Source organism: Sciurus carolinensis, chromosome 8, assembly GCF_902686445.1.
Source record: "Sciurus carolinensis chromosome 8, mSciCar1.2, whole genome shotgun sequence".
In the NCBI taxonomy this organism is placed as follows: Eukaryota; Metazoa; Chordata; class Mammalia; order Rodentia; family Sciuridae; genus Sciurus; species Sciurus carolinensis.
In genome coordinates, this window is record NC_062220.1 from 91,861,856 (window position 1) to 91,876,196 (window position 14,341).

The 14,341-nt window shown below is 31.4% G+C and overlaps 1 protein-coding gene across 1 annotated transcript in view; it reads left to right on the forward strand.

The window, feature by feature from the left end:
* Bbs9 (Bardet-Biedl syndrome 9) overlaps positions 1–14,341 on the forward strand; it is a 441,935-nt gene that overhangs the window by 209,507 nt on the left and 218,087 nt on the right. The window contains 4 exon segments of the mRNA XM_047562524.1: positions 2,410–2,512; positions 4,321–4,425; positions 6,677–6,691; positions 11,525–11,665. Of these exon segments, the coding sequence (XP_047418480.1) occupies positions 2,410–2,512; positions 4,321–4,425; positions 6,677–6,691; positions 11,525–11,665 (364 nt within the window).

A 14,341-nucleotide genomic window follows, 5' to 3' on the forward strand; every position in this document is an offset into this window, starting at 1 on the left:
GGCCTGCCAAAATCTGTTACCAGACTTTTCTTTTCTATTGGTAGAACATTTTTGGACAAATTAAAAGTCAAGGAAGTGTTATTCATTTGCTGTGATTGTTATATTTGTTTGCATTAATAATTACCTCTTAAAAATTTTGCTTTGCAGTTCAAAATTTTCCAGTTTAACTTAAACTTATATTCACACCACTTAAAATTAACACATTTACTGATAAACATACAGTGTTTGCAGGTCTATTGTGTATTCTTATATATATATATATATTATATATATTATTTTAACTATATAATATATATATAATATACGAATGGATAATCCATGCCTTTTGCTTAAGAGAAAAACCAAAACTACTTTTCTTAAAAATAAAAATGTCTTTACTTTGTATCAGTTAATAATGACATATGTCTATCTCATTCTTAATAGAATCTAATAATAAGACTGAACTGCTCCATAGAAAATGTACCACATAGAAGAGTGGTTCATTATCAACTAGTGATTCCCTGTGCATAAGAATCACTTGGGAGCAATAGAAACTATCCATACTTGGGTCTGTCCTTAGAGATCTGACTGAGTTGGTCCAGTGAATCTATCTACATTGGTGACTGTGCTGTCTGGTTCACCACACCATCCATATGTGACTATGTCATCTAAAAGAGATTCAAAGAGGCTGGCATTTTTAGGAGACCAAATCCAAAGAAAGAATATGCCCAATTGAAGCCAGGTTTTTAAGCTTTTCATTTCATGAAAATGACACTCTTAGCACTTTGACTCAGTAAAAGTGTTTGAGTCTGATGGTTTCTACGGACACTCCTTCTGAGATGAAAGTGAAAGAAGTTCTGACCTTCTGTAGCCATATCCACCATATTTTCCAGGTAAACTATTATTCTAGAATTCTTAGCTCTTGATTCTTATTGGAGCAGAAGGATTTTCTTAGCATTACCAAGCAAGAGCACCAGTCTGGAAATGGCAGGCATCTTAGAGATGCAGCAGTCAATATTGCTATTCTTCAATATTTTTGAGAATTCTTTATATCATATATTTTTGTGATAAGCCATGGAATAAAATGTGGTATACTGATAATGTGTCTAGTCTGGTATAAATCTACCTAAGTAAGGAAATAATAAGAGAATAATGTAAAAGGAAATGTACTGATACTAGATAATATAAGTCATGATAGTATAATTATATGTGAAAAAAATGAATACACTTATTTAATGATGTAGTTATTCAGTAGCTATGAGGGAAGATTTTTCTTTTCTATTGGTAGATCAGTTTTTGACATTTCTTTGGAAATATAATTCACATACCACATGACCCACTCCAGTGATTTTTAGTATGTTTGCCGAATTGAGCAACTATTGCCAGATCTAATTTTAGAACATTTTGTCCCCCCCAAAAGAAAGCATACCCATTAGCTGTCATTCCTCATTCCACCCATCTTGAAGCAACTGCTAATCTACTTTATTTTTCTGTAGATGTGGTTATTCTATACATTTCATATAAAATGAATTATACAACATGTGCTTCTTTTTGACTGGCTTCTTTCACTTATGATATTTTCAAGGTTTACATAGATTGTAGCATTTATCAATACTTCATTTCTTCTTTTGCTGAATATTAATTTATTGTATAGCTGTACCACCTTTGTTTATACATTCAACTTGATGCAACATTTGGATTATTACCACTCTTTGACTGTTATGAATAATGTTGTTAGGAACTTTTGTTCATGTTTTTGGGTTTTTATTTTTCTTAGCTTGTAATCATGAACCAGTATTTAAAATTTTTGTTTACCTTTTTAAGAAATTTCCAAACCTTTTTTCAATGGTTGTAACATTTTATATTCCCAGTTCTTCCACATTCCTTGCTAGCACCAGTTATACTTTCATTATAGCCATTCTTGTGTGTGTGGTAGAATATTATTGTGGTTTACTTTGTATTTCCTTCCCTCCCTCCCTCTCCCTTTCCTCCCTACCCCCTTCTCTCTTCTTTCTTTCTTTCTTTCTTTCTTGTGCTGGGGATTAACCACTGAGTCACATTCCCAGCACCCCCTTTTAAAAAACAATTTATTTAGAGATAGGGTCTCACTGAGTTGCTTAGGGCCTTGCTAAATTGCAGAGGCTGATTTTGAACTTGCAATCCTTCTGCCTCAGCCTCCTGCTAAAGATATTGAGCATCTTTGCATTAGCATCCTAGTCATCTTTGTATCTTCTTTGGAGAAAAATCTGTCCATTTTCTAACTGGGGAGAACATTTTAGTCTACACTTATGTTATGTGTTCTATTTTGCTACTACTCATTTTCCTCAGTTTTCATGATTATTTGCTAGTTATTTTTAAGTAAGTGTAATAGTTCATATAAATTTGGATAAAATGTGATTTTTCTATTAATATCAATGGCTGTTTTCTTAGATCACACTGCAGAATCGAATTGTATTACCAAAAGTCAAATTATCCATCTACGTGCAGCCACCATTGGTATTGACTTGTGATCAGTTTACCTTTGAATTTCTGGGTAAGTTTTTTGTTTTGGCTTGAAGTCTACCTTGGTGTGAGGGTTTCTTTTTGGTTTATTTAAAAATAAAACAATGTGTTTATTTTATGGCTATATTTCTTATTTAAATAGTGAAGCTGAGGCTTTTCTGAAATCAGTGATTATATTGTATTGCTTATATTTTCCCTCCAAGTATCACACATAGACATTCAATCAATTATTTTGTTTGTATTACAGATTTCTAAGTGCTTTTTAAAAGCTTGTTGGGTCAATTATTGTATTTAAGTACCATAATTTGGAAAGCTTTCTTTGTTAGTGACCTGTTTCTCTAGTGACCTGTTCATTGCAACAGTAATATTTGAAGAAAGAATATTAACTTTGGAGTTTGAATCCTAGCTCTGACACTCCATGTGTAATTTCGGGCAAGCTACTTTAGCAACCACTTGGAGCCTCTATTATTTAATTTGTAAAAGAGGATAATAACAAATGTGTTACAGGGTTGTTTTGAGGATTTAATTAGAAAATTAATCTATATACGATATCCATAATAATGTCTAAAACAGTAGACCTGTCATAAAAGACAACTCTTAGTAAGGATTTCTTTGTATAGAATCATCACCAACTACTGATGTATAATCTGTCATTAGTTCTGTGAAAATGATCTTTGAGTTATCTTTCGAATCTTTGTGCCCCTCCACCCCCCATATCAGCTGATGGCAGCTAATGGTAACTCAATAAATATTCATTGAATGACTCAACAAATGATTGACTGAAGTAACCTTGTAGGTGAGGCCCAACTATTTAATTCTCACTTACTTTTAAAATATTTTATAATACTTTCAATTTATTTTTCTAAAACACATTCCAAACAATTTATTTTTCCAGTTAAAAATCTTTTATGGCTCTTTAACACAAATTGGAGGCCAAATGCATTAATGTAGAGGGACATGCACAGTCTACTAAGTTCCTACTCTTACATCCATACATATTTCCTCTCTTCCATTTACCCCTGCAAACTGTGTGCTAGCCATGATAAAGTACTATTTCCCCCCTAAATTCTCTTGCCCTTTTGTGTACCTTTTTCTCTGCCTGTTCATATGATGAGCAGTAGTGTTATGGACATGCTGGACTTACTTGTGTGTTGGATGATCTTTACCTCTCTGTGTTCTGCTTTCCCCACACATAAAAAATAAGAGCAATAATGCTACTTGTCTTGTAACTTGTACCTTCTTGTTGTGAAGATTATATAAGTTGCTCCATTTAAAGTACTATGACAACATAATAGCCAAGTTATGGAATCAGCCTAGATATCTGTCATCAGATGAATGGATAAAGACAATGTAGTGTCAATACCATGAAATTTTATTCAGCTATGAAGAAGAATAAAATTATGTCATTTATAGGAAAATGGATGGAACTAGAGACTGTAATATTGAGTAAAATAAGTCAGACTCAGAGAAAAGTACTGTTTGTTTTCTCACAGGTGTAGAAACTAGAAGAAAAAAACAAATAAGCAAGCAAACAAACAAAAAGGGTCTTCTTGAAATTAGAAGGGAGGCCAGTAGGGAAAGGAAGGGGATTGGGAGAGGGGGCAGGGAAGACTTGGGAAGGTATTAGAGAGTGAAATTGATCAAATTTTGTATTTGAATATGCACAAATGTGCCATAGTGAAACCCACTCTTCTGTATAATTAATGTGCACTAATGAAAATAATTAAAAAATAAAGAACTATGACAATACTTGGCATATAGTGAGGGCTTAATAAATTTTAACTGTTAATAACAATTGATCTGATTTTGTAATTTATATCACTTTTATATTACTTATAGCACCAGAGATGACTAGCACAGTAGCCTTTTCTGTTTATTTGAAAAGAAGTTATACACCATCTGATTTGGAAGGAAATGCTGTTGTTTCTTATTCCAAACCCACAGGTAAATGGTAATTCACACATTTGCAAGCCTAATTATTCCTTTAAATTATTGGAGTTATGAGTTAAATGATGATGTGTTTAAGATGGAGAAACATGTTACAAAATATCATTAAATAAAACATGCTCTTTTCTACTATTAAGTAAACATTCAAGTTTTAATTACTTTTATATGTTATGAGAAGTTAAGTATGTTTAACTAACTTCCATATATAATGTTTGGTTCTTCTTTTCAGTTAATAGCAAATTCGATATGTTTTTATTTCCACTGGAAAAATGTTGTTGTAGATCAAACTTCATTCACTTGAACTAAAGAAAAGCCTAGTCTGAATTAGTTAGAAAAAGAAAAGGATATTATGGATTATTCTAACATGGCACTATTCAATTTTAGACAATATTCTGGTGACTAAGTAAAACTCCTTAGTGTCTTACATATTAAAATATTTAAGAACAGATATATTAAAATTTGACCTGTATTGTTTCAACAAATCTCTTTTAGATTTTTAAGGTTATCTTTAGTCCAAGTAAGATTCAATTATTTTAAATTTCTATTTGGTTAAGTCCAGCTTGTTTCTTTTTCTTTCCTGTGTATTGAATTCTTCTGTGATAATAGTTTGACAAGTTTGGTGGAAAATTAGACTTAGTAGTCATTACTTTTTAAAATGCACTTTTAAACTAGTATAGTTGATATTAGGGTATTTCAGCAATATTGTATTTGCGTTTTTAACAGATTTCTGTACAATTTTTTATTTTAACTTTTAAAGTGGCTTATTCATGTTTTTCCCCTCCATTCATATCAATTTGCTTACTTGGTGATTTTTAATTTTTTTCTTTGTCTGATTTTCTTTCTTAGTCATTGATAAGTTTATATGCTCTAATATGATTTTATAACCTAAGTGTATGTTTTAGAAATCTATTTCTTCTGCTTTGTAACGTATTTGCTTTAAAATTTGTTTTAAAAATTTATTTTTAGCTATAAGTAACCATGTTAGCCATGTACCATATTTTAAAAATTTGGGGTTATAAAAGTATTTATATTTAATGTTTGAAAGGTTTGATAAAATTTGTTTTATAAAGAAATAAAAACTTTATAAAGAATTAAGAAATGACCTTTTGATTGGTTATGTCTGAAAGGAACATTGAGAATCCTCCTTTTCCCCCATATTATGGTTTGAACCGAAGGCACTAGGCAAGTGTTGTACCTCTGAGCTACATCCCTAACCCTTTTGATTTTGAGACAGTCCCATTAAGTTGTCCAAGCTGTGCTTGAATTTGTTATCCTGTGTTGTAGCCTCCTGAGTCACTGGAATTACAGGCATATGCCACTTGGCCTTACTAAGATTTTCAGTGTTATTTTCATTTTGACATGTGAAATACAGAAGCGAGAAATACTTGGTTAAGATCTCTAGATCAGTTTTCATTAATTGAACATTTCAATAATTGTTAGCATGTTACACCTTGCTACACTGTTGAATATACAGTTGGAGAGTCTGCTAATGCTTTAGTTTAAGGTATTCTTTCATTCATTTTCAAGGAACACTCATGATATTGGTTGAAAATTATATTTGAAATAGAGAAGTGGGTAATTGAATATGGGAAGAATGTGTAAAAATACATTACAAAGTTGTTAAATCAGTCTGTGAGCTTATGGTTGCATATACCATTTTGGGCTATTATGCTTTTCTAGAGGTGAAATTTAAAAGATTATAAATTATTGCTGGGCCAGAGCACATAGATATTAGTTGACTGAAAGTACATTCGAAATTAATGTTAAGAAAAGTATGTAAACATAAAAGAATACCAAGACAAGCCCCCATACCCCAAATAAACATTACTTCATAATACTAGCTACTCAAATTAGTTTAAGCAATAGTAACAGGAAATATTATGTATTTGGCCTTTCAGTTGTTTTCCATTTAATATCCTTGATGCCATTTACATGTTGAGTACTTTTTGCTGTTTGACTAGATCAGATAATCTTTACCTCTTTTTGCCTCATTTAACACTGGAATAACACATTCATGAACTTCTGTGTGCACATTCATTGTTGGGTTTCATTTATCCAATCCATCCTCTTCAATTATGAAGACTTTGTGTTTGGTTAGAGGGCATCTATACCATCTGTGACAATCTTGAAAATTTAAACATATTTTTAAATAGATGTTTATTAAGTTTATGTTGTAACCTTACCACAGATAATCTGTCACAGATAATCTTTCTCCTCTATCCCTTTTTGCATTACATCTGATGGATAGATCGAAATCCTGATGGTAAGTGAAAAGATAATTTAGAAAGAGATGAATTTCAGAGCTGAAATTTGGTTGATGAACTGATTGACCATTATACCATAAGTGAACTGTTTATATAGACTGCTGTTTTAACTATACAGACTTCTTTAGGATTATGTGGTGACTTGATCCTGCTATGGAGAACATAGTTGTATTTCCACGGAGAGTTAGATCATTATTAGTTGTTTCAGAGTAATGAAAAAGAACAAAGTTAGGAATAAGAACAGAATGGCTTCTTTTTAAAAACATTAAAGAATGTCATTGTCAACTTATTGCTCCAAGTACTTGGATATTATTTGCATGCTGTTATTTTTACTTAAGGAAAAAGTAAAGAATAAAGGTGTTTGTCACTGAATTCTAAATTTTCTGTTTTTCTTCATGCCTCAACAGATCCACCTTTCTCTCTGATAAAAATGCTGGGTGTACTCACTCTGTGGGCCTGTTTCTTGTTTAGAATTTGTGGGGGACTGTCATTTAATATTTAATATTTAATTTAATATTTAATATTTAATTTAATATTCTGGGCCCCTTGAATTTGCTTGGGTCAATGTTGTCACTCATTTCTACACCCCACCCCCAATACTTTGTCTCTGTTGTAATACATGTCATAATGTGAGTTTCATTTAATTTATTTCTTAGATTTTCCTATTAGATTTTGAATCATTTGAATGTAGGGATCAGATACTTATCTTTGAATTATGTAATATCTTGGTACACAGCAGGCATAAAAGTATCTCTTACTTTGATTATTTCCTTCTAGATATAAATTCATATCATGGTTTATCTTTATTAAAGATATTTTTGTCAAGACAAATTTTAGGTAATATTGATTTGTAATAAGTAAATACATGTAATTAAAGTACTTAATAACACAATATTTACTCATATGATTTTAGTGATGACAACAATTTGAGTTATATAACAAATATTATCTTGATACCTGAAGGTGAATATGTATTTATATGAGAAGTAGCTTAATAAAAATAAATATCTAACTTAGTAACACAACGTTTACTTGTTAGAGTTAAGCTCATAAAACATCTGTTATTGACAATGAATATTTACATTTTAATTTTCAAGATTGCATGCAACTGATAAGATTTTGGATTAAATTTTGTAAAATAACATTATTTTTAAGTGATTAGCTTTAAGTTGAAAAACATCAATGAAGGTTATGGTTGAAAGAAATATATTCTCTTTTACTATAAATTCAGCCTAAACCTTGAGAAAAAGAATCACAATTTATGGAAATTTTAATGTTTCAATACAAGGCTAGAACTGGTTTTAATAATTTCTTCTGATATATTTAAAATTGTAATTAGGCTTTAGGGAGTATATTTGAAATATTCAGCCACACCTAGTAGGCAAGGCAAGAAAATAATATGTTGCCACTTGGGTCTTACATGCAAGGCTTCGTATTTCAAAGACTGATCTTTATTGTCCTGATGTGTTCAGGCTGTTTTGTAGATAAGCAGTTCTGCTTTTACATGTGGAAAAAGAGAAGCAAACGAGGTTTTATGTTGTCCCACAAGAGTTAGTCTCCATTATTTCTGCATTAAGGTTACATGACATGGGCAGTGTAAAACATGACTGCAGATGAAGCACAGTACGGAGCCAGACATAACAGGAAGGGATCAAGGAAGTGCTGGCTACCAGACATTGCTACTGCTTTGGGGTTCCTTGTTTTCAGTAAGAAATTACTCTAGCAGGCCCCTGGAAAGAGTTCTAAGGTATTATATAGATGTGTAATATATAGATGTAGTTATCCTACTCTAATATATGTGTATGTTCTTTTTTCTTTTTAAAGCACATTTTGGCTTCCTGTTTGACAGTGATACTGGGCTCTTGGGTGTGCCAGGTGTGATTAGAATTCTCTTCCTGGAAAAATTGTTCTGTCAGTAGTGGTTTTGATGTGAATTTTCTCTCTGAGTGTTAAATAATTTTGTGATTAATTGCACTGTGTTAGTTGCAACTATCCATTTCCTCTAGTATGTTAAGGGAAGAGAAGTGTTTGAAGGAGAGGCGATTATATTTGGTTAAAAAACCCTGCAGAACAAAGTCAGACTGATGAATGAGTAGGCCAATATTTGAGTAAAATACATGATGAAATTTTTTTTTATAGCTTAACATTCAGAGTTGAATAAGCCAGAGACTGTTTTGCCTACTGCATAGAAGAAGTGCTGCAGATAATAGACAAAGTTAGGCCCAGTAAGGCTCTTTCAGTTAAGTTGAAAGCTGTTCTATGAGTAAACTTGAAAAGTCTTTAAAGTCTGTAATTCTTTATTATAGAGGAGTGAACGTCAACACTGCGCACACATGAGCGCGCGCGCACACACACACACACACACACACACACACACACACACTTGCCTCTATTGGTCTTTGACTTCAGTCTTTGATACAGTTACAGTCTGAAGAGTAATTGGAAGCCAAATTTATACTTCAAGCTGCTCAAGAAAATGTAAATTCCAGTTGAAATATGCTTCTTTTAACCCAGGTCTGTGTACTAGAGATTGTATTTTGAAATGATTGAATTTTAGTTTGATGAGTAATACCATAAATTAGTGGCATTCTGATTTTTCTTCTAAAGGTATTGTTTCCTTACTCTGGTTTCTAAAGGTTGTCATTTTCTTTTTTTTCCCCTAAAGGTAAAACTTTTCAAGCTGCCATTACTTAAAAAATAGCCATAATCATTTTATTTAGTATGCATGTCATCATTTTTCAAAGTAATGTTTTCCAAATGTCCTATGAAGCAGGTTTACAATTCCTGGGGAGAAAAGAAGTTCTGGAGAGGTTCTACATATCTTTGCAACTGCAGATCATTGCCCTAGTGTGTGATATTGTCATTAACTGACCTAATTGAACTGTGAATTGAGTTATAATGTATTTTCCTCCTTGGGTTTATAAGTGCTTGCAATACATTTATTTCCATTTCTGAAAGCACTACCAGTTCTTGAAAATTTAGGGCAACCCAACCTTCAAATACAGAGACTCAGTAATATAAAGCCAGTGTTGTTGATCATTTTAATTTATTTTTTATCCATGAATTCAGGATGTACCTGGTCCAAGTGACATGGAGGCCATGGTGCAGTTTTAGAGGAACAGTTGGAGACAAACTTTTGTTTGAACATTTAGCTCAGAATTCAATATTAGAAAACGTGTATAAGATAGCTTTCCTTTGTGTATAGATACAATTATCAGGAATTATAGCTGTTGTACTACTCTTTAAAATGAAAAAATGATGTCTATTTTTTGTTCTTTCCAGACCATATCTATTAATTGAAGCTATAATTTATTTATTGTGACAGAAGTATATTCAGTGGGTACACTTTCATAATTCAGGGATATATAGAGTATATGGAAATTTCCTTAAAGTTGGAAAAAGTAGTGCTATATAAAATTTTTTGTGTGTGCAGATATTGACAGTTGTGGTTTGACCCGTGTTTTACATCATGTTACCATAATATTTGGATTCAAAACATCTCATCATTGTAAAGTATAAATGCACATGCCTCTAAAAATCTCACAGAATGTCAGGAAATAATACCCTGGGACTTTTCTTGAGAGACACCAGTTATAATTTGCATCTAAGATTCCAGAAGAAGTGAATTTAACATATGTTGCTTATGAGCAAAAAATGGGCTAGGTAAAATTTGATGGATAATAGATTATGCTGAAGAGAATGACAAATATGCTCCACATGCTCTGAAAAAGTATTTAATTGGCCTCATATATCAATATGCTTGCCATTGTTAATGATCTCTCACTATCCTGGTGAATAAGTAGAACTGCAAAGTGTATTCCCAGCCTGGATGTAGAGTGAGCCACACAACTCTGGTTGTCTTTAACAAAATATATTGCTAATTCTAGCAATCCTGCTTTGGGATCAGGTCTCCATACTTTAACTGCTTCTGCTTTTATTATTTTTTAGCTACTCACTGACTCCACTGTGAAGAAATAAAGGAATTAATGTGTAAATCCATCAAATAGAGTAGAACATTTTTGAGCTTTCCACCTCTCTACAGTATTACGTAGTATGCTAAGATGTAGACTTGTATATATTATCTTTTATCTTTAATCTTACTCAGCAAAAAATTCAGTTATCTATTTCAATATGAATATATGAATATTGAAAACATTTGACAATTGAGTGACATGAAAGCTTTTCAAAGTGTCACTTAAAATGATATGCAAAGTTAAATGTCTTAAAAAATTTAATATGAAAGTGATATTTTTAATACTAATGTGTAAAATGGACATGGACTTCAGTAGAATGTCAGTAGAGCAAATTCTGCTTTCATATGCATCATTAATTGAAAAATTGAAAAATTGTCAATATAATTTGAAGTAAGAATAACTAAAGATTTAAAATGTTTTGGGTAGAGAATATTTTAGATATGGTTATATAGAGTCTTACTGATACAAAATGCATTTTTTTTTTTTACTTGTTTTAACTAATAGTCTTGGATTAGGGCCTGAAGATTTTAAAGACTTAGTTTAGTAATTGAATATAAGTAACCATAATGATTTTTATAGTTTCTAAATATGATGATGTAAAAATATGATATTGTTGTTAAAGATCTTATGCCTATGTTTCTTTTAAGATTTTATTTTTGCCTTGCACTTTTTAAAAATAGTGAATCATGTTGGTGTTCTACAGTCATTGTAGTTATACTAAATGAATTCGGCAGACAATAGACTTACAAACTAAGATAAGTTACTACTCAAACTACAAATTATTCTTTGCGAATTATTCTTTCAAACTACAAATTATTTGTCGAATCTATGGATCTTCATTTCTGTCTTTTATTTCAGGCACTCCTCGAGTTATCCAGTGTAAATTTAGACTTCCCCTGAAATTAATCTGCTTACCAGGTCAACCTTCAAAAACTGCAAACCACAAACTAACTATTGATACCAACAAATCTCCAGTCAGTCTTCTCAGTCTCTTCCCAGGTAGGACTTTTGAAGTAACATGCCTGTAGCACCAGAAATGTTAAGAATTTCTAATGGAATCCTTCATCAGCAAGTAATGATAGGGCAATTATCTGATAATTGTTAAGTAAGAATATAAAAATGCCTTAAGGACTTTTCCCTCATTTGGTCTGTTCAAAGGCAAATGGCTTATATCAACAAGGTTGTTGTATCTTTTAAGTTTGATTAAGATGACTGTAATCATTATTTTGCTTCAGTATTCAGAAATAACAACTTCAAATGTTTCTTTTTTAGACTGGAATTTTTGGCTTGGAATATAAATATTTATTATTTATCTTCATTGTAGGCTTTTGGATATGTACTTTTTGAAAGTATATTCTTATACCCCTGAAAAGTAATCTCATATAAGTAGGTGCTCTTTGTGGTTCTGTTGTCTACAGTAGCAGGAAGGAACAAATGTTCATTCTGTGACTCTGGTCATTTTGTGGGACTTATTTAGGGCTCAAATATCACAATATTCATTTGGGGTAATTTGTCAAGGTGTGACTTTTTCCAGGTCTCAGTTTTTCTTTCTGAGTATTTTAGACAAACAGAATCTTTGATTGGATAAAGCATCTTTAGTAATCAAGATTTTTAATATATCACATTTATTAACTTTCTTGGTGATGGGGTGGAATTAAAGAAAAAATTCTGGGGATTAAATCAACCTTTTTAAGTCCTTCATTAAAAGCCAGCACTGTTGGCTATGAGATGCACCCTCATCCTTGCATTTGTGGATAGGATTTAGAATACAAAGAATATTTCCCACCAGGTTTAGAAATTTATGGTAAGTCAACTTTTGTGTCATTAATTACTTAAAGTGCTTTAAATTTACTTTTCTTTAATTTGAAGTGCTTAAAAAGCTTTATTTCTATGTAACTCTTTGAAAACATCTCTAAAATCAAATGTTCTTTATTAAAATTTTTCTGTTTTTAAGTTTGAAAACAATGTGTGTACATATATATGTATAAATTTCTGGTAAATATATTTTATCTTTTAGTTTCTTTTTTCCTCCCTTCCCTTTCCTTTATACTTATTCAGTTAAAGATTGAATAAAAATACATGCCTTTGACCAGGGAGATAATCTCTGTAAGAATTGTCTGCAACTTTGTGGAAAATCATGTGACCATATTCATATGGGTGCATTTTTGCTTACTCTCTTTTGTTCCATTAATCTGTGTGTCTATGCCCACCAACATTGCTAAATATCAAAGCATAATGTCTTGATTATTATAATTTATAATAAGTTTTGAAGTGAGGTAGTATAATATCTCCAACTTTATTTTCTTTTTCAAAGTTGTCACAGATATTCTAGGTTTTTAGCTTTGTCATATGAATGTTACAATCAGTTTGTCAATTTAAAAATATTCTGCTAGGATTTTAATTGGGATTGGGATTGCATTGATTCCATAAACTAATTTGGAGAGAATTAACATTGTAACAATATCAAACATGATAATAATTTGCTCTACTTATTCTAGTTTCTAAGATTAAAGTGCAAATCTTCATTTATTTAGGGCTATTTCTTTTCTCTTAGGGAGGGTAACTTTCAATGTATAGATCTTACAAATGTTTTAATCACATTTATTCCAAATTATTTTATATATTTTGATGCTGTTGTAAATTATGTTGCTTTATTTCTCTTTCAAATTATTCTTTGCCAGTACATAGAAATACAGTTAATCTGGTACTTGGATTTTTTAAGATGCAACATTGTTAAGTCACTTCTTGTTGTTAGCTTTTTTGTATATTTAGTTAGATATTCTATGTACATGATCATGTTATTGGCAAATGAAAACAGTTTAACTTCTTTTCCAATCTGGCTGGGTTGTTTGTTTTTTGCGTGGACTAGAACTTCTGGAATGATGTTGAATAGGAACAATGAGAATGGACATTCAGTTTTTTATTAAGTATGTTTTGGCTATAGATATTTTGTCCTTATTAGGGTGAAGAAGCTCCCTTTTGGTCCTAGATTATTGATATTTTATCAGAAATAGGCATTGGAATTTTAAAGACCTTTTCTGTATCAGTTGAGATATAGATATCATTGTTTTATTTATTTATTTATTTATTTTTATTTTTTATTATTTTATTGTAAACAAATGGGATACATGTTGTTTCTCTGTTTGTACATGGCGTAAAGGCATACCATTTGTGTAATCATAAATTTACATAGGGTAATGCCGTTTGATTCATTTTGTTATTTTTTTCCCTTCCCCCCCACCCCTCCCACCCCTCTTTTCCCTCTATACAATCCTTCCTTCCTCCATTCTTGCCCCCCTCCCTCACCCTAACTCTAACCCTAACACTAACCCCTCCCACCCCCCATTATGTGTCATCATCCACTTATTAGCGGATATCATTATTTTTAATCAGTTTAATATGATAGACTACTTTGATTACTTTTAAATGTTAGTTCAACTGAGTTCTTGAGATAAAGCATACTTGGTCATGATGTATTAACCTTTACATGTTGGTGGATTTAATTGTGCTAAACCTAGAGTCAATATCTATGTTCTTTATGAATATCAATCTGTAATTTAGTTTCTCTATAATTGTGTGTCATTAATGTGGATTTGTGGAATGAAGAGGAAAGTATTTTCTTTGCTACAGTGTTTTTGAAGAGTGCATAATTGGTATTATTTCTTGCTTAAATAG